The 20647-nt window shown below is 38.6% G+C and overlaps 1 protein-coding gene and 10 non-coding genes across 12 annotated transcripts; all 11 read left to right on the top strand.

The window, feature by feature from the left end:
- Positions 1 to 220: 220 nt before the first annotated feature.
- Positions 221 to 12976, top strand: LOC137487265 (uncharacterized). Of its 2 annotated transcripts, XR_012402222.1 has the most exons (4): positions 221 to 273; positions 833 to 980; positions 10372 to 12365; positions 12792 to 12976. XR_012402222.1 is itself a non-coding variant. In XM_068220178.2 (3 exons), exons 2-3 carry the CDS (start codon positions 896 to 898, stop codon positions 11541 to 11543), a joined length of 1257 nt encoding a protein of 418 aa, XP_068076279.1. In that variant the 5' UTR covers positions 221 to 273; positions 833 to 895; the 3' UTR covers positions 11544 to 12976. The 2 variants fall into 2 exon arrangements, 1 of the variants encoding a protein (XP_068076279.1); XM_068220178.2 differs by having other exon boundaries at positions 10372 to 12976.
- Positions 12977 to 16737: 3761 nt separating this feature from the next.
- Positions 16738 to 16810, top strand: trnam-cau (transfer RNA methionine (anticodon CAU)). Its single transcript has one exon. It is a non-coding gene; the product is annotated as a tRNA-Met (tRNA).
- A 107-nt stretch (positions 16811 to 16917) lies between these two features.
- trnan-guu (transfer RNA asparagine (anticodon GUU)) lies at positions 16918 to 16991 on the top strand. Its single transcript has one exon. It is a non-coding gene; the product is annotated as a tRNA-Asn (tRNA).
- Positions 16992 to 17580: 589 nt separating this feature from the next.
- Positions 17581 to 17653, top strand: trnak-cuu (transfer RNA lysine (anticodon CUU)). The gene has a single exon. It is a non-coding gene; the product is annotated as a tRNA-Lys (tRNA).
- Positions 17654 to 17761: 108 nt separating this feature from the next.
- Positions 17762 to 17835, top strand: trnan-guu (transfer RNA asparagine (anticodon GUU)). The gene has a single exon. It is a non-coding gene; the product is annotated as a tRNA-Asn (tRNA).
- Positions 17836 to 18003: 168 nt separating this feature from the next.
- On the top strand, positions 18004 to 18076 carry trnak-cuu (transfer RNA lysine (anticodon CUU)). Its single transcript has one exon. It is a non-coding gene; the product is annotated as a tRNA-Lys (tRNA).
- Positions 18077 to 18184: 108 nt separating this feature from the next.
- trnay-gua (transfer RNA tyrosine (anticodon GUA)) lies at positions 18185 to 18258 on the top strand. Its single transcript has one exon. It is a non-coding gene; the product is annotated as a tRNA-Tyr (tRNA).
- Positions 18259 to 18845: 587 nt separating this feature from the next.
- On the top strand, positions 18846 to 18918 carry trnak-cuu (transfer RNA lysine (anticodon CUU)). Its single transcript has one exon. It is a non-coding gene; the product is annotated as a tRNA-Lys (tRNA).
- A 108-nt stretch (positions 18919 to 19026) lies between these two features.
- trnan-guu (transfer RNA asparagine (anticodon GUU)) lies at positions 19027 to 19100 on the top strand. Its single transcript has one exon. It is a non-coding gene; the product is annotated as a tRNA-Asn (tRNA).
- Positions 19101 to 19695: 595 nt separating this feature from the next.
- On the top strand, positions 19696 to 19768 carry trnak-cuu (transfer RNA lysine (anticodon CUU)). Its single transcript has one exon. It is a non-coding gene; the product is annotated as a tRNA-Lys (tRNA).
- A 108-nt stretch (positions 19769 to 19876) lies between these two features.
- On the top strand, positions 19877 to 19950 carry trnan-guu (transfer RNA asparagine (anticodon GUU)). The gene has a single exon. It is a non-coding gene; the product is annotated as a tRNA-Asn (tRNA).
- Positions 19951 to 20647: the final 697 nt, after the last annotated feature.

The raw sequence follows: 20647 nt of genomic DNA, 5'->3' as shown, positions 1-20647 counted from the left end.
AATGTTGAGATTTTTGCTTTAAACAATTAGTCTTAGTGGATTAAAAAAAGTTTTTTTAACTGTCTTAAAATGTTTAGAGTAAAGGTTTTGATCAACTCCAAATACTGAATATATGTGCGTCTGTGAGAAAGTGGAAACGAGGGAGAAATGTATCAATAAGTCAAGACTGCAACTGTAAGTGGCAAAAAAAGGTTTAAAAATACTTTTATTTTGGCGTGACGTGTGACGTCATAAGCCTGCGCCGTTCCAGCGCTCTGATTCAACAGGAGAAAGGTTTGTTTTAAAGTGTTTACACTTATATAAAGCGATTAATTAAAGTTTCAGTTTTTTTCATTCAGTGTTAAATTATGTACCTGCTGTTGACAATATTATTTTACCCTTTATACAACATAGCCCTCATTACTGTGAGTGAATTAGTACAATTGTTTGAATAAAGATAGGATAAACTTTTTGTCCTCAAGAGGAAATTTGTCATATGCAAAAAAAGTGCTATGCATTGTAAGCAGACAATAAGCTAAATAAAACAAACAAAAACAATTAAGAACATGCATAAAGAATAAAGTAAAAAAAAGTTACAGAGATGTGTGTAATAAGTTCTTTATTGAAAATGTAATTTATTAAATAGTATATTGTCAGTCCATTCTAAGTTTATGGCTATATAAGAAATGGAGTAACGTTACTAGTTTTAATCAGGTCATTTGTTTGTTGCTATTGTTTCTTGCTCAAACTTACCTGATTTCTTATTGTTAATCACTCTCATATAAAGAAACTGTTGAAGTAAGTGTTAAGAAGTTATTTTGTTTCTGTTCATAGTTTTATTTATTTTAAACAGGATAGTGTCCAAACACAGAGAAAAACTCCTGCTCAAGTGACTGATCTCCACACTGTTATAAAGATGGCGTTTATTAAAGAGGAGAGTGAAGATGTGAAGATTGAAGAAACATTCACAGTCAAACAGGAAGATCCACAGGAACAAACAGGTTGGTTTTCATTCTCAAAGACCAACTCAGTCATTTAATCCTCATTCAGATATATTTTAATAATAAGAATGTTAAATTAAATCCTTCTTGCAGCTTTGAATGTGCTACCTAGTTCACCTAAATGCACATAAGCACTTATGAACTATGTTTCTATCCAAAAATGGGAATGAACTTTATGCACAAAACTGGATTTTAGCATAAAAGATATGCGAAAAAAGCTGCGTTTGCATTCAAATCAAATCACTTTTCTTGTCACATCATCAGCAGCATGTGTGCTATGATGAGTGAAAAGCTTAGGTGCTGGCTCCAGACAGTACAAAATACAGACAGTTTAAATACAACAACAGTGCAAAATACAGACCATGCAAAATACAACGACAAAGAGTCAAGCGAACAAAATCATCACTTCCTGATTAACTGGTGCCAAAAATCAACAGTAAAAATGGAATTTGCTGCAAAAAGAGAAGCAGGATCAATAGCCACGTTTCCACTATCGCGTCTAAAGCGAGCGAGACAGGGCGAGCCAAGGCCAGTCGCGTTTCCACTGTCACTTCCAGGGCCTAATCGAGCCAAAGCGGGGTTTTCTCGGGGCCAGCGGCCGGCCTTTTTCGGCCCGCCGAATACCTTGGGCCAAAGTGGGCCAGCTGGGGCTTCGGGGCGGAGTGAAAGGAGAGGCAGACACTAGTTTTCCGATCGCACACGAGTACATGCACCAAACAAATAACCAAATAAAAAAATAAGGGATAGAAAGCATCGAACCTTGTAAGCCTAGTTCACACTAGAGGATTTTAAGCCTGATTTGAGCCCGATTTGGAAATTACAGAGCTCGCCAACAGATCGGGCTGTGATCGGGAAGAAATCTGCGGGTGCTCGGCACTCTTTATGTGTGAACTACTGAACAACGCATCAACGAGGCTCGCTGACGCGTCGCCGACACCTCGCAGATGGAAATCCAACATTCAGCATGCTAAATATTCCAGAGCAGTCGGCCGACTCAACCCCACGCGTGGTCAGATGTAGTGACGAGCTGCAGCCAATGAGAGAGCATATCAGCATGAGCCGCGTGCCTGTGTGTTCAGGAGCTCAGCAGAAACATCTGTGATTGGTCAGAATGGGCATCAGTGCACTCGCTTCATTCTGCGTTAGCACAGACATGAGAGTAGGCTATATTAACAGTGGAACTAGAATTCTGTAACTATTAGAATTACTACACTGCTCATTCTGACGGTTCTCATATAAAACGCCATATTGTCACAACATATTTACATTCAAAGCTATTATTGAGATATTAAAATTAAGCTTTGAATGTCTGGCATCATATTTACTGACACCATTACCCTAAACATATAACCGTTTTTTGGTAATACAGCCTATAAATATGTAGTTAAGATACTAAAACACTTAAAGGTCTTGGCTTTCATTTTCACTTTCAAACAGGAGCTATTTCACTGCACATAATATGCTGTTTTTAAAGATATCTAAAGTAAATTGATGTTTTTGCCATCAGAAAGTTTTGTTTATGTTAGCAGGAAGTTGCTTGGCAAGAAAATGCACACATATTTAAAGTCACAGTAAAAAGTATCAGACATGCATGCTGTCATTTTGACCAATATGGTATTTTAAGGCAGAAATGCTCAGTTCTTTACTGTTTTGTAATTAAAAAAAAAAAAAAAAACAATGTCAGAAAGAAATACACTGATAGTTAAAAAACGGCAGGATGTTATAAATTTGTTAGTTTTATTTTAAATAGTTATAAAATTACAAAAATTAAAAACTCTGTGTTTATCTATCCACTGGAACCTGCAGATGAGTGATTAATCCGCTGATAAATCAGCTGATTTGACGATGTTTTTAAATGCTTTCTCCAAAGCTTGAAACGCTGTCAGTGATGTCATCAGCACACAAGCAGCCAATAGTGTTCAGCTTTTTCTGACGACTCCTCCCTCGAAATTTCATTGGCTGTGGTTTGGTAGCTTGAATGAGCTGATGGGGAATGAGATGTTGTCAGATCATGTAGTGTGTGACCCCCCCCCTCTTGTGGATCATTCACGTAGTGTCATGTAGTGTGAACACCACAGAGATTAAAAGACACAAAGTCTAGTCATGTAGTGTGAACGGCACAGCGATCTGCTGATGTTTAAAATCCTGTAGTGTGAACTAGGCTTTAGGCTGGAGTATTTTTTGCGTATGATCGCCCTTATGTTTTCTTTTTTAAATGTAACGCTGTTGCATAAAATGATAAAGTTTTCATTCATAAGTGACTTTGCTGCATCCTCCTTGATGTTTCAATAACGCATAATAATCTTTACACCATATTAAAGACATTGCGATTGGCCCGGCCCTGCCCGATAAAAGCCCTGGCTTGCACATGCCCGACAGTAGAAATCCGGCTAATCTTTTCTTTATCTAATAAATAACTTGCGCCTCAGAGGGTAATCCTGAAACGCAGTGAACGCGTAGTGGCGTTTAAAGGTGTCAGATGCGAGGCTAAGATGCTCTTAATTCTGGAGGTCTTGAATAATATAATAACACTAATACTTAAACTGTAAGGCGTATAAGAATGACCAAAACAAGAGTTCAGGGGCCTCATGTATTAACTTTGCGTACGCCAGGTTTCACGCTCACAATCGCTCACGTTTGGATTTACTAACGATGAACTGAACGTGGGAATGTGAGCAGCTCCACGGCAGCTTTCTGGCTGGCGTACGCACATTTTTTGTTCTTGTCTGTTTTATTTCCATTGGCGACTTCTAGAGGCAGTTGTGTTAAATTCCTCTCTACAAAGTGTCTGAGTTCATTAGACGCTGGATTCGAACCGAGTTCATGCTCGAACGTGTCTAAACATGTTGACTACACCTTACGAGCTGCGCCAATGAAACTGTTAAGGGTGCTGCAGCATTTTACACCTATAAATCACACTATTTATCTTTTAACTCCACAGTGCGATGTTCAGACCCAACTATGTTAACCGCATCAGCTAAACTCTCCCCACTCTATTTTTTTCTTTTGTTGTTAATTCCGGAGAATGAACTTGCAAATAACACCAAAGCAGCACCTCCAATTCACATTCTGTTCAAAGTTTCTCTTTTTGCTTGCTTTTGCCTTTGCTTTTTCGTTGGGTTTTGTCAAAGTAGAGTCATTAGCATATTCATACGGGGGAGGAGGCAGGGGAGGGGTTTTGTGCTCGTGCATGTTGCGCTCAGTTTCACGTTCATTCTTATGTACAAAAGAATATGCGTGGGATTCAGCGTACGCAGTGTTTCATTTACACATTTACAGCTTTGTGCGTACGCAATGTTTTAGTATGATTACCACGCAAGTCTTCGTACATGAGGCCCCAGATGTTTTATAATGTACTGAGCCGGCTGGTTTGTCCATTCATACACATTTTTATCATCACATGATCTCTTATAACAAAATCACATGACCTTTTTAATGCACATACTGGAGTTTGTATCGTGTTTTCCATCGTGATTTTTCATCTTTTCTTATAGAATAAAACGTTTATCCTACTCAGTTATGCGCATACGTTGTTTTTTTTTTTTGCGTGATGGTGTTTCCATAAACAGTTTTTTTAAGTGCATAAAAATAGGTGGATGGAAACATGACTATTGAAAGACAGGAATGAGTTTCTCTCTTGTTACTTGTTCTTGTGTCTTTTGTCATTATTTTATATATTATTAGTCTCCCATTTTCTCTACCTTCTTAAGGTTATTGCTTTTCTTGTTCTCCTACTGTTTGTAAAGCGTCCTTGAGCACTGGCCCTATATAAAATAAATAAAAACAACTAATTAAAAAAAAAAAACTTAAACTGAGCTAAAGATATTTGACCTATAGTATTCTCATAGAAGATATCTGCTATTACAGTGATAGTGTTGGCTTAGTACTTTCCATTTGCATATGTCACATTGATCCAAATTAACTTTTTTCATCAACATCTTAATGGGTTTAAACTTGTTTCTAGTAGATGTTACTAGTTCTCACAGATAGTATCTGAGTTAGAATTACATCATTATTATAATAACTAATTACCAGGGCTATTGTGTTTAACCAGGGTTTCTGCTGGGTCTTAAAATGTCTTAAATTCCAAAATCTAAATTTTCGGCCTTAAAAAGTCTTACATTTAATTAAATATTGTGTTTTAGGTCTTTAATCTTTTTAAACAAGTCTTCATTGTCCTTTGTTCATGTTTTGCTACCCAATCTGGCCAAAACCCATACAATCACCAACAATCCATCTCAATAAAACTTTCAACTTTTCATTAAAAAAAGTAATTTTAACTCTATTTGTCATAATGGTTTAATAATTTTCCTTACGATAACATTTATTTAAACGTGCTCCATGTATTTACTGCTGAAGACATCGAGGACAGATTGTTGTGTAGATTTAGTTTTTTATAGTTTTTAAAACTTTTAAAACATTTGTTCATTTTTAATTATTTTTTTAAAGAAAGTTTATTTAAGAAAAAAGTGTGTGGATACAAGTAAAGCTTGCTTGTTATTACACACAATTTAAAATCTTTTGCTAAGAAATATCTAAAATATATATTTTTAATTAATATATTATTGTATGATTAAATGTATTAAATTATCATATATTTTTTAAATAGGGCAAATTAAAATCTTTTCCATCTGGGCTATTTGAAAAATCCCTTAGCCTTTAGCCCTTTATGAGTCTAAAATTGTCATAATGGTCTTAAAAATGTCTTTAAAAGTCTTACATTTAACTTAGTGAAACCTGCAGAAACTCTGGTTTAAAGTATAAAAAAAACATGGATGCCCCCAATATTAAATATGCTGAATGAAATGGACAATAAAATAATTAATTATTATAAAACATTGTACAGAATTCTAAACTATATGATGTTGCTGCAGGGCGACGTGAGACTAAATGAACAAACTATTGTGAAACAATACCGTTAAACATTGCGCTGACTACAACTGGCCAACAAACTAGTCTAAAAAAGACTTTTGCTGATTAAGAAATGGATTACAGCATGCTGATGATATGCAGAGATTTGAGTGTAAAGTTCATCAGTATTGACTAGGGATGGGAAGATTAACCGATATGTATCGATACTCGGTCATGCGAGTGCATCGGTAGAGCAGCAGAGGATGAATGAAATTTTGGAAGCAAATTGAGATGCATCGGTTTTTGCGAGATGCATCGGTTTTTCCAAGATACAGCTTATATTTTTAATATAGAATGTATTTTTTTTTTTATTAGCAAGTGTTGTCAACCTGTTTTTGGCGCATAATTTAATCGACCTACATAAAGTATGCCTTAGCAACGGATTTGCGGATGTGTACACTTACACTACAACTCAGTGTATCAGGTGTGCGGATGAAGCTAGTGGTGCGCCCTCAGAAAGCGCGAGAAGCAAAACAAACATTTTATTCCCCACTGAGTTTTAAATCTAAAGTATGGCAACATTATGGATTTTGCAAAAAAGATGGACGACTTTTTAGGACAGATGCAATTTGCAAAATGTGCCGCACATCTGTAAAATACACGGGCAGTACGACTAATCTGATATCTCACTTGAAGCGGCGCCTCGTTGTTGTTGTGGAAGCATCTTCCAGTGTTCCTGCATCCCCGGCTTCCTGCTCTGCTTCAACTGTAGCTACCAGCTCCAAAAGTGGTGAGAAAAGCATTGAAAGTTTTCTCCATGCGCAACAGTTCTGCTCGCTCTACACCAATAACGAATGCTATTGCATTGTTCATCTGCAAAGATATTCAGCCTAGTGTCACGGAGAACGAAGGTTTTAAACACCTCCTGTTAATTTTTATTTATTTATATTTTTATTAGCCTGTTGTTTACAGTGATAGTGATGTTTCAAAGCGACATAACACTGCTAGTTCACGACCTTAAGTTTTGAATATTCAGTGGCAAAATATATCTTTGTAAAACTTGTTTTCATAGTTGAAAGGTTAAATCACAATTCTTGTTGTGCAATGGTAAACATTTATGTTGAAAGAGTGCAAATATATACATTTATAATATATATTGCACTTATACATTCTGTTTATCTTGAAAATCTTTAAATAATATGTGCTATAGGTTCTAAAATGGCCCTCTACTGTAAACTGACACTCTGGCTCTGAGAGAAAAGCCAGTTTGTAAAAAAAGTCTTGGTTTTGCTTTGTTAATAAATAATCAAACTCATTCAATGGCACAGCATCCTTTCTTACATAATCTCTTAAACTTGATCTAATAAGTTAGTGCTGAATTATCACATTGTATCGTGATATGGGTGTAAATCGTATCGTGTTGCATCGCAATATGTCACAAATGTATCGCTAATATATCGGATCATATTCTTTGTATCGAGATGCGTATCGGATCGGCATTATAGCTTAGATGCCCAACCCTAGTATTGACCATATTGTTCACGTACCAGCAGGCGCCGCCATTGGAATCTTTTTGCTCTTGACTTTTATTAAAGAATTTTTTTTAGATCCTAAAAACAATGTTATGCTGCTGAGGCATGGGACGATAACCATTTTCAAGGTATAACGCAGTTTGAAAAAAGTCGAGGTTTAAAACTGCCAATATTTTCTGCTGTACCGTTCATTGCTATATGTAAGTTTTTGTTTTTTTTTTACATTTTGTTTTAAGATTTTCAGGACAACAGTATCTCCAGCAGAAAAGATCTCCAAAGATGCCATTTTAAATTGTAAAGAAATCTGTGTTTATAAAACAAATGAAGACAGCAGAAGTCAAGTATTCAATTGAGTGATTCAGCCTGACATGTTTACTGCTCCAAAATACATTAAAAGTTTCTCAAAAGAAAATGTTTTGTGTTCAAAGAGGAAAAAGTGTTTTTTCTTTTTTTTTTTTACCGAGACATTTAAAAGAATATATTTTAGAGGAGTAATCACAGTACCATAAAACTGTGATATTTTTTATTCAAGGTTATCATACTGTCAGAATCTTATACTGGCCCATGCCTAATGCTGCTTGTTGTAGCAAAGTCATATTTTCTTATTTTATTGTTTTTCTTTGTATGTATAGTCATGAACACACTTGTTTGCAGAGCAAGAGAGCCTGTCTCTGAGTTTTCTGTCGGTCTCCTCCCCTTTTTAAAAGATAAAGCGATATTTCTCACTTAGCCTTACATATTCAGCCACCTATTTTTATGTGCTTTTTGGATAGGCTATGAGCATAAAAAATTGGTTTGTTTAAAAGGGTTTGTTACAAGAGATCATATAATGATAAAAATGTGTGTGAATAGACAAACCAGCTGGCTGTATAAACATCTGAAATGTTGTTTTGGTCATTCTAAAACACCTGAATCGTTTCAGTATTCATGTTATTATATTATTAATGACCTTCAGAGCGTGTCGAGAGTGTCTGTTCTCTGCATCTCATTGCTTCAAACGCCAACACGTGTTCATTTTGTGCCAGCATTATTTTCTGAGGTGAAAGTCATTTATTAAATAAAGAAAAGATTCATGTAGCTTCTTCTACTGCAGGAAATTCAGTTTTTACTGTTCATATTTGGGGCCTGTTAATCAGGAAGAGACTATTTTGTTCTCTTTGATTCACTGAATGGAAACGCAGCTTTATTGGCACATCTTTTTTGTGACATCCCAGTTTTGCACATAAATTTAATTCGCTGTTTTGGATGGAAGCATAGCTATTGCCTACATTTCAGTTACACAAAGAACAAAGTCACGTTGCAGAATGGCTTGTCCTTTCTTGATGAATAATTACCTTAAATTCACTAACCTTTGACGGACATGTATTGTAACTAGATTAATGGGATTATTACTAGTTCTAAAAAGATTTTTTAGTCCTGCTTACATTCTAAATGTCATATCAACCTCTACCATTTGATAGGGCTGTGCAATTAATCGAAAATTTGGTTTCAATTTCGATTTTGGCTTCTAACTATTATGAAAAACCATTAATCGAGATAAACGATTATTCCATCATATAGAACACACATTTAACGCCATCTTAATCTGAGCGCTTTAATGGTCAAATACATGCCAATTTGGGTCAGAGTGCTGTGTTTAGTGAATATTCATATTAACCCTTATTTGTGTAATAAACAACAAGTTGAGAATCTAAAGACAAGTGAAAGAAAAACCATATCAAAGCTGCACTATTCTTAAAGTGACAGCGGGCAAAATTCCTGCTGCCGACTGTTTTTAGCATTAATCAAACAACAAAAGGAGAAAATCCCTCACTGCTCTTGACTGAAAGACTTTTGTAGCTCAAATGTTTTTCTGAAATTTAAAACTCTTGAGTATTTAATCTCTCGGTAAATCAACTTGAACCTCCTTACTGAAACAGGCCCCAGGTCATCATGACATGATTGACAATTGTCACTGTTTGTCATTGTACTCTGTTTATCCTGAGAGCTGATGCTGAGTATTCTTAGGGCTTTTTACACTTCAAATTGTTAACCCTGGGTCATTCTAACCCTGGATAAATTCTGGGTTATCTGTAGTCACCTTCCACACGGCTCATGCTATACCTGGGTTTAAAAAATAATCCTGGGTGTTCATTAACAGACAGTTCAAATTCGTAAACCCTCGGTTATCAATATTATTTTGTATATTTACGTTGTCACTGTCCCTGATTAGACAAACCGCAAGTAACCTTTTTAGATAGCATTTCTGCATCTTGTCGGGTATATACAATGTCACCAAGTAGGTCTTCAGCTAAGCCTCAGGACATACACAAAGACAAAAGTACAAATAAATAAAAAACAAGTAACAACGTATGTCATCTTGCCATCTCCTCATCACTCCAGCTTAAAGTAAATGTGGCATTAAGAATTTAAGTTTTATACAATAATGCAAACTTGCAAGTATAAGCGTGAATTATGCAAACTTGCTATGGACATGCAGGATTTGTCTCAATCGAGGAAACAACACGTGTAATCTAGAGCGAGTGCATTTGGTTATTTGCATTTAAGGCCACAGGCACAAAAAGAGCTTGGTTTTCCTCTGACCCCCAAAATTAAATATTCTACAGTGTATATGATCTGATTTTGAGCTGAAACCTCAGACACATTCTGGTAACACCAAAGACTTATTTTACATCTTGTAAAAAATGGGTAATTGTAGAAAACTTTTAAAGGGATAGTTGATGCAGAAATGAAAATAGCCTCACCATTTACTCTCCCTCGTGTGGTTTTAAACCTTTATGAGTTTCTTGATCATGTTAAACACAAAAGAAGATATTTAAAAAAAAAAAAAAAAAGCTACTGGCTTACTGTGTTCAACAATAAAGGAAAGTTTAAAACCACATGACGGAGAGTAAATGGTAAGGTCATTTTAATATTTGGGTGAAAACATCCATTTCTTGCTTGTCGCTTTGAGCCTTCATATTAAAGCTAACTTTTTTTTTTTTTTTTTTTTTTTTTTTTTTTAATAGATCTGATGAAAGAACAGACTCATCAACAGAATGAATTAGATGAGAAACAGCAGTTTGAGAAACCCCAAGAAATAATGACTGATGAAAAACCCACACTGACTAAAAAGACTTCCTTAAATGGAAGACCTCGGAAATCCAAATTGGGGTGTAATTTCAGCTGTAAACAGTGTAGAAAGAGTTTCAGTCAAAAGCCAAAGCTTGATGTTCACATGAGAGTTCACACTAGGGAGCAACCTTACACCTGCGAACAGTGTGGAAAGAGTTTTGGTCAAATACAAGGCTTTAAAGCCCACATGAGAATTCACACTAGAGAGAGGTCGTACACATGCCAACAGTGTGGAAAAAGCTTTTATCATGCTGGACACTTTGCAGCACACATGAGAATTCACACTGGAGAGAAGCCTTTCAGCTGTAAACAGTGTGGAAAGAGTTTCAGTCAAAAGTCAAACCTTGATGTTCACATGAGAGTTCACACAGGGGAGAAACCTTACACCTGCGAACAGTGTGGAAAGAGTTTTAGTCAAAAACAAAACTTTAAAATCCACATGAGAATTCACACTGGAGAGAGGTCTTGCACATGCCAACAGTGTGGAAAAAGCTTCCGTCATGCAAGAAACTTGGCAGTGCACATGAGAACTCATACTGGAGAGAAGCCTTTCAGCTGTAAACAGTGTAGAAAGAGTTTCAGTAAAAAGCCGAACCTGATTGCTCACATAAGAGTTCACACTAGAGAGAAACCTTACACCTGCGAACAGTGTGGAAAGAGTTTTGGTCAAAAACAAGACCTTTACATCCACATGAGGATTCACACTGGAGAGAAACCTTACACATGCACAGAGTGTGGTAAAAGTTTTCCACATAAAAGCACACTCAATCACCATATGAGAACTCACACTGGAGAGAAGCCGTTTGCATGTGCTCAGTGTGGAAAGAGCTTCACAACCAAAACTAGCCTCAAGAACCACATGAATGGTCACACTGGAACCATAGTGTTCACATGTGATCAGTGTGGAAAGAGTCTCACACGCAAAGACTCCATTAGGAACCACATGAAGATTCACTCAAGAGAAGATCGTTTTAGATGCTGTAAGTGTGGAAAGGGCTTTAAGTGTAAAAGAAGCCTCAACACTCACATGAAGCTTCACAATGGAGAGCAGAGTCCTCAACAATGAGCCCTTGTCCACACAAACACGGGTATATTCAAAACGGCAGCTTTTTCATGTAGTTTGGCTGTTCATTCAAGTGAAGTTTATTTATAAACTACTTTCGAGAGGATCACATGCTTATGATTGTCCACGGCTGGTCCAGCATTAGCTAAAACATGATTCACCAATGAGATAATTCCTAACTCACTATGAATAACAAGAGTTTCTTAAAGCTGCGGTCACACTAGAGTTTGAGCTTGTGAAATTCGGTTGTATGGCGCTGTGAAAAGGGGCGGGATCAAACAATATTTTTTAGAAATAAAAAAATGAGCAATTGCTCCATGGTTTAAACTTCTGTCCAGAGAGGTCATGTTTTGATTCTCGATTGGTCTCACGCAGTCAAGTGATGTGATTTCGCAGGTCAGAGTTCACCAAGCATGAACTTTGCACTTCAGCAACCTGCGAAACTTGACGCATGACCCTGTGTTTTTGGTCTGACACATTCACGTGCGTATGAATGCAAGTCTATGGGAGGAAAAGCCCAGTGTGACCGTAGCTTTACTCAGTTATCTTTGTCTTGAAGAATCCCTCTCCCACCCTTACTCCCCCTCCTTTCTAGATTGGGCAACACGGCAGCCAATGATTAGCCAGTGGTTAGCACTGTTCCCTCACAGTAAGAATGTCGCAGGTTAAAGTCACTACTAACCAGTTGACATTTTTGTGCAGAGTTTGCTCATTCTCCCTGTGCTCGTGTGGGTTTCCCCTGGGTCCCCTGGTTTTCTCCCACAGTCCAAAAACACACAACCTAAGTAAACTGAACATTAAATTGGCACCATAGTCGAGCTCTTAGTAAGCCTTATATCTCCCTTTAGCCGACCCTATATCTGTCATTAGAATAGAAAGAAGTCTGGGGAGTTCATCGAGATCTACCTGAGCTCACACTCCCCTCTTGTCCTGCTTACGGGAGGTAGCCCAGGGCTCGAGGTCTCTCCCGGTATAGCATGCCAAACAAGTGTGAACTCTTGAATGCATATCAAGTTACTGATAATGAAACCCTTTGAACACCTGAAAATTGAAACTCAACTGAAAAGGGGTGAAGATTTTGCCAGCTGTTTTGTCGTGTAGATCAGGGGTCACAGCCCAGTACCAGGTTGTGAGAGTTAATATCGGGCTTCAAGAAGGCAAAATAACTCTATATGTTAATAGATTGTATTGGCTTGTTTCATATGCAACAAGTATCTGCTTCTGATAAGGTGTGGACCAAATGACCTACAGGAACTCAAGAGATGTGACCCAACCAAAGCAGTTGGGTAATCTCCAGGGGGGTTTCATTCTTTGTTATAAATTAGTGTCTCACAGACTGTACTTTGGTTTAAGTTACTTGAAGACGGACAAGTTAACATCACTGCTGATGAACTGCACAATTAATTGTCTTCAATAAAGTCTTCTCCCTTTAAGAACTTTGGTCAGCTTACTTATTTGATGTATTAGAGTCATCTATACATTGGCGAGCCACCCAAGAATGGTTAAGCCAAATACAGCAAAATCTGAAATGTGCTTAAACTTATTATGAACCGATCACCATATTTGTGCAGAGTTCCATACAATTCTTTCATGTTGTCACAACACAAATTAGGTTAACTTAACACTTTTAATAAATGTATTTGGACTGAACATTAAGTTGTCCCACTGAAATCTCAAGAGTTGTGTTATTTCAGCACATTTTAGTTAAGTAGTTTGAACAAGTAAAAAAAAAAGTTTATTTTTCTGTTTAATGGAGATAAGATTTATTCAGCACATTTTAAAACATAATAGTTTTAATAACTAATCTCTAATAACTGATTTATTTTATGTTTGCCATGATGACATTAAATTAGACAAGTTATTGTATAAGGATGGTTTGTTCTGTAGACTATTGGGGAAAAAATAGCTTAAAGGGGCTAATGGTTTTGTCTTTAAAATGGTTTAAGTATAAAGTTTAGAATAAAAAACAGCTTTTATTCGAGCTGAAATAAAACAAATAATACTTTCTCCAGAAGAAAAGAAAAAGAGGAGACTTTTTTAGCCTAATATGAGTTTATAAATCTTAAAGTCACACTTTAAAAGAAACTCCATACCACCAACTTTTTTAAAATAAGATTTGGGATTATATACTACATCTAATTTTTATGTTTTTATTAATTTTTTTTTTTTTTTTAAATGTTCAAAAAATATGCAAACCAAGTAGGCATTACATGCATAAACAAGGAAAAAGTAATACAATTACAATAATAGGCAGACACAAATATAGGAAAAAAATTGCGTATAGTAATGACACTTGTATTTTCTGTAAAAAAGTAAATAAATACAAATTAAATTAATAATAAAACAAAAACAAATATATTAGAAAAGTTTATGCAATATATGTATACATACACACACACACATACACACACACACACACACACACAGTACTGTGCGCTGGTCAGTTGGCATTTCTGTGTGGAGTTTGCATGTTCTCCCAGTGTTCACGTGGGTTTCCTCTGGGTGCTCTGGTTTTCCCCACAATCGAAAAAACATGCGGTACAGGTGAATTGGGTAAGCTAAATTGTCTACTATATGCAAGAAAAAGAGAAGGGGGGGTTTTAATAGGTTTAGATTTGGAGAAGGCTTTTGACAGGGTAGAGCATGATTTTTTATTTGCAGTTCTTAAGGAGTTTGGTTTTGGGGAAAATTTTAGAAAATGGATTCAAATTTTTTTATACAGATATTTTAACTTGTATTAAATGTTTTTTTTTTTTTTTTAACAGAATGTCTTCAACCAACTAGATCAATAAGGCAAGGATGTCCATTGTCTGCTTTATTATACACACTGGAAGCTGAGCCACTGGGATTGGCAATAAAATCAGATAGAAGCATTAAAGGGATACAAATAGAAAACAATGACAACAGAGAAGCTGTGTATCAATACGCTGATGATACTACATTGTTGTGGATTTTAGAGCGATATTGTAAAGCATCAGGAGCTAAGGTTAATGTTGGAAAAAGTTTATGCATGAGGGTGGGAAGAGTAAAAGAAATAACACAACATATACCCTTTAAAGAAGAAAAGGAACATACAAAAATGTTGGGAATTTGGGTGGGGATGGATTTTAATAAAGCAGATATTTTAAATTGGGAGAGAGTTTTAAATGGAATTGAGAAAAGACTGAGATTTTGGAAAGCTAAAATTTGACGATAAAAGAGAAAGTATTCATCTTAAATGCTTTAATGTTGTCAAAGGTCTGGTATGTGTTAAGTGTAACTGCGTTGCCTGAAGTATACTATGAAAAAATAAATGATGTAGTTTTAAAGTTTTTGTGGGGAAATGGAAGAGCCAAGATTGCTTATTATACTTTGATTGTGGAGGTAAAAGAAGGAGGTCTGGGACTTTTGGATAGTTTTTTAAAAATGAAAACATTAACAATTAAGATTATTCAAAGGTTTTTCGAAGGGAAAATGGGTGTGATTTGGAAAAGTGTGTTGGATTATTATTTGAAGAAATGTGGACATTTTAATATGGGATGTAATGTTTTATTGATGAAGATGAAGAAAAGGATGATAGCAGGTCTGCCAAAATTTTATGTTGAGGTCTTAGAATCATGAGGGGGATTTTTAGAAAATGTGTTGATTATACCAAAAGCAAGGGCACAGATTCTAGAACAACCACTTTTACTGAATTAAACAATTTTAAGTGAAGGAAATGTTTTATATTTTAAGGAATGGTGGGACGGAGGATTAAGACAAGTTAAAGATGTATTATATGAAGTAATAAAAGGATTTGTACCATTAAAAGTAATTGTGGAGGATGGGTATAAAAGAGTTGTTAAAGCAAAATTACAAAGACAATGTCATGAGTTGAAAAAAGCAATACCAAAAGACTGCATTGTAATAATTGAAAAAAAAAAAAAAGTTGGGTGATGAAGGTGAATTACCAGAGACCTATTTTAAGAAGAAAAATGGAGAGATCAATGAGCTTATGTACAGTTAAGAGTTTTTACGCTATTTTTAGATAAAAGGCTTTTGTAAGACCTATAGCACTCAACTAATTAACAAAATTTTAATTATTTATTGAGACATATTCGCATATTATTATAAATGAGTAAAGAAATAAAATGAATAGTATAAATGAATAAAATGGGTATTAAACAAGATATAATGACTCAAAGGTTGGTGATTCGAGCCCACCCACTGACGAATTACACACTTTACTGCCTTGCAACTGCTAACATGTGCACTGGGCATAGATCCTGGGCCACATTTTGTCCAGCGTTACAAGATGAAATCAGGATTTAGTAGAACATTGTCACGGGTAAGGAAGGTATTACTGTTAACAGTGTCTAGTTCCAGTGGGGACTCCTCATCCGCCTGGCTAGTTCAGTCGGTAGAGCATGAGACTCTTAATGTCAGGGTCGTGGGTTCAAGCCCCACGTTGGGCGTTTCTGTTATTTTCTCTCTCTATCTCAGCAAACTTACATTAGCGTTCGTATAGCAGAACTTTTGAGACAAAGTTCCGCGTTTCTACCACTGTAGGTGACCTTTCACTAAGTCTCTGTGGCGCAATTGGTTAGTGCATTTGGCTGTTAACTGAAAGGTTGGTGGTTCAAGCCCACCCAGGGACGGATTAAGCATTTTGCTGCCTTGTAACTGCTAACACGTGCACTGGACATAGATCCTGGGCCACGCATTACAAGATGAAATCAGGATTTAGCAGAAGATTTTCACGGGTAGGGAAGGTATTACTGTAAACGATTTCTGGTTCCTAAAAGAGCTTCTCATCATCCCCGCTAGCTCAGTCGATAGAGCATGAGACTCCTAATCTCAGCGTCGTGGGTTAGAGCCCCACATTGGGCGTTTCTGTTACCTCTCTTACTCTCAGCAAACTATCATTAGGGTTCATATAGCAGACCTTTTGAGACAAAGTTCCGGGTTTCTACCACTGTAGGTGACCTTTCACTAAGTCTCTGTGGCGCAATCAGTTAGCGCGCTCGGCTGTTAACTGAAAGGTTGGTGGTTTAAGCCCACCCAGGGACGGATTAAGCATTTTGCTGCCTTGTAACTGCTAGCACGTGCACTGGACATAGATCCTGGGCCACATTCTGTCCAGCTTTACAAGATGAAATCAGGATTTAGCAGAACATTGTCACGGGTAGGGAAGGTGATACTGTAAACAGTGTTTAGCTCTTAAACGTTCATCTCATCAGCCTGGCTAGCTCAGTCGGTAGAGCATGAGACTCATAATGTCAGGGTCGTGGGTTAGACCCCCACGTTGGGCGTTCCTGTTACTTTTCTCTCTCTCTCCCAGCAAACTTACATTAGGTTCATGTAGCAGACTTTGAGACAAAGTTCCGCGTTTCTACCACTGTAGTTGACCTTTCACTAAGTCTCTGTGGTGCAATCGGTTAGCGCGTTCGGCTGTTAACTGAAAGGTTGGTGGTTCAAGCCCACCCAGGGACGAATTAGGCATTTTGCTGCCTTGCAACTGCTAACACGTGCACTGGACATAGATCCTGGTCCACATTCTGTCCAGCGTTACAAGATGAAATCAGGATTTAGCAGAAGATTGTCACGGGTAGGAAGGTATTACTGTAAACGGTTTCTGGTTCCTAAAAGAGCTTCTTATCATCCCCACTAGCTCAGTCGATAGAGCATGAGACTCTTAATCTCAGCGTCGTGGGTTAGAGCCCCACATTGGGTGTTTCTGTTACCTCTCATTCTCTTAGCAAACTATCATTAGGGTTCATATAGCAGACCTTTTGAGACAAAGTTCCGCGTTTCTACCACTGTAGGTGACTTTTCCTAAGTCTCTGTGGCGCAATCGGTTAGCGCGTTAGGCTGTTAACTGAAAGGTTGGTGGTTCAAGCCCACCCAGGGACGGATCAAGCATTTTGCTGCCTTGTAACTGCTAACACGTGCACTGGACATAGATCCTGGGCCACATTCTGTCCAGCGTTACAAGACGAAATCAGGATTTAGCAGAACATTGTCACGGGTAGGGAAGGTATTACTGTAAAGAGTGTTTAGCTCTTAAAATTGCATCTCATCAGCCCGGCTAGCTCAGTCGGTAGAGCATGAGACTCTTAATGTCAGGGTTGTGGGTTCGAGCCCCACGTTGGGCATTCCTGTTACATTTCTCTCTCTCTCCCAGCAAACCTACATTAGGGTTCATGTAGCAGACTTTGAGACAAAGTTCCGCGTTTCTACCACTGTAGGTGACCTTTCACTAAGTCTCTGTGGCGCAATCGGTTAGCGCGTTCGGCTGTTAACTGAAAGGTTGGTGGTTCAAGCCCACCCAGGGACGAATTAGGCATTTTGCTGCCTTGCAACTGCTAACATGTGCACTGGACATAGATCCTGGGCCACATTCTGTCCAGCGTTACAAGATGAAATCAGGATTTAGCAGAAGATTGTCACGGGTAGGAAGGTATTATTGTAAAGGGTTTCTGGTTCCTAAATGGACTTCTCATCAGCCCGGCTAGCTCAGTCGGTAGAGCATGAGACTCTTAATCTCAGGGTCGTGGGTTCGAGCCCCACGTGGGGCGTTTCTGTTACTTTTCTCTCTCTCTCAGCAAACTTACATTAGGGTTTATATAGCAGACCTTTTGAGACTAAGTTCTGACTTTCTACCACTGTAGGTGACCTTTCAGTAAGTCTCTGTGGCGCAATCGGTTAGCACGTTCGGCTGTAAACTGAAAGGTTGGTGGTTCAAGCCCACCCAGGGCCGAGTTAGGCATTTTGCTGCCTTGCAACTGCTAACACGTGCACTGGACATAGATCCTGGGCCACATTCTGTCCAGCGTTACAAGATGAAATCAGGATTTAGCAGAATATTGTCACGGGTAGGAAAGGTATTACTGTTAACAGTGTCTAGTTCTAGTGGTGACTCCTCATTCGCCTGGCTAGCTCAGTCGGTAGAGCATGAAACACTTAATGTCAGGGTCGTGGGTTCAAACCCCACGTTGGGCGTTTCTGTTACTTTTCTCTCTCTCTCTCAGCAAACTTACATTAGGGTTCATATAGCAGACCTTTTGAGACAAAGTTCTGACTTTCTACCACTGTAGGTGACCTTTCACTAAGTCTCTGTGGTGCAATCAGTTAGCGCGTTTGACTGTTAACTGAAAGGTTGGTGGTTGAAGCCCACCCAGGGACGAATTAGCCATTTTGCTGCCTTGCAACTGCTAAACCGTGCACTGGGCATATATCCTGGGCCACATTCTGTCCAGCGTTACAAGATGAAATCAGGATTTAGCAGAAGATTGTAGGAAGGTATTACTGTAAACGGTTTCTGGTTCCTAAAAGAGCTTCTCATAAGCCCGGCTAGCTCAGTCGGTAGAGCATGAGACTCTTAATCTCAGGGTCGTGGGTTCGAGCCCCACGTTGGGCGTTTCTGTTGCTTTTCTCTCTCTCTCCCAGCAAACTTACATTAGGGTTCATGTAGCAGACTTTGAGACAAAGTTCCGCGTTTCTACCACTGTAGGTGACCTTTCAGTAAGTCTCTGTGGCGCAATCGGTTAGCGCGTTCGGCTGTTAACTGAAAGGTTGGTGGTTCAAGCCCACCCAGGGACGAGTTAGGCATTTTGCTGCCTTGCAACTGCTAACACGTGCACTGGACATAGATCCTGGGCCACATTCTGTCCAGCGTTACAAGACGAAATCAGGATTTAGCAGAATATTGTCACGGGTAGGAAAGGTATTACTGTTAACAGTCTCTAGTTCTAGTGGTGACTCCTCATTCGCCTGGCTAGCTCAGTCGGTAGAGCATGAAACACTTAATGTCAGGGTCGTGGGTTCGAGCCCCACGTTGGGCGTTTCTGTTACTTTTCTCTCTCTCTCTCAGCAAACTTACATTAGGGTTCATATAGCAGACCTTTTGAGACAAAGTTCTGACTTTCTACCACTGTAGGTGACCTTTCACTAAGTCTCTGTGGTGCAATCGGTTAGCGCGTTAGGCTGTTAACTGAAAGGTTGGTGGTTCAAGCCCACCCATGGACGGATCAAGGGTTTTGCTGCCTTGTAACTGCTAACACGTGCACTGGACATAGATCCTGGGCCACATTCTGCCCAGCGTTACAAGACGAAATCAGGATTTAGCAGAACATTGTCACGGGTAGGGAAGGTATTACTGTAAAGGGTTTCTGGTTCCTAAAAGGGATTCTCATCAGCCCGGCTAGCTCAGTCGGTAGAGCATGAGACTCTTAATCTCAGGGTCGTGGGTTCGAGCCCCACGTTGGGCGTTCCTGTTACTTTTCTCTCTCTCTCCCAGCAAACTTACATAAGTTTTCATGTAGCAGACTTTGAGACAAAGTTACGCGTTTCTACCACTGTAGGTGACTTTTCACTAAGTCTCTGTGGCGCAATCGGTTAGCGCGTTCGGCTGTTAACTGAAAGGTTGGTGGTTCAAGCCCACCCAGGGACGAATTAGGCATTTTGCTGCCTTGCAACTGCTAACACGTGCACTGGACATAGATCCTGGGCCACATTCTGCCCAGCGTTACAAGACGAAATCAGGATTTAGCAGAACATTGTCACGGGTAGGGAAGGTATTACTGTAAACAGTGTTTAGCTCTTAAAAGTTCATCTCATCAGCCCGGCTACCTCAGTCGGTAGAGCATGAGACTCTTAATGTCAGGGTCGTAGGTTCGAGCCCCACGTTGGGCGTTCCTGTTATTTTTCTCTCTCTCTCCCAGCAAACTTACATTAGGGTTCATGTAGCAGACTTTGAGACAAAGTTCCGCGTTTCTACCACTGTAGGTGACTTTTCACTAAGTCTCTGTGGCTCAATCAGTTAGTGCGTTCGGCTGTTTGCGTTCGGCTGTTTGAGACAAAGTTCTGACTTTCTACCACTGTAGGTGACCTTTCACTAAGTCTCTGTGGTGCAATCGGTTAGCGCGTTAGGCTGTTAACTGAAAGGTTGGTGGTTCAAGCCCACCCATGGACGGATCAAGGGTTTTGCTGCCTTGTAACTGCTAACACGTGCACTGGACATAGATCCTGGGCCACATTCTGCCCAGCGTTACAAGACGAAATCAGGATTTAGCAGAACATTGTCACGGGTAGGGAAGGTATTACTGTAAACAGTGTTTAGCTCTTAAGAGTTTATCTCATCAGCCCGG

The sequence above is a fragment of the Danio rerio genome, chromosome 4 (genome assembly GCF_049306965.1).
Source record: "Danio rerio strain Tuebingen ecotype United States chromosome 4, GRCz12tu, whole genome shotgun sequence".
Classification (NCBI taxonomy): Eukaryota; Metazoa; Chordata; class Actinopteri; order Cypriniformes; family Danionidae; genus Danio; species Danio rerio.
Note: the sequence above shows the minus strand (reverse complement) of the source record. Positions and strands in the feature narration are given on the sequence as shown.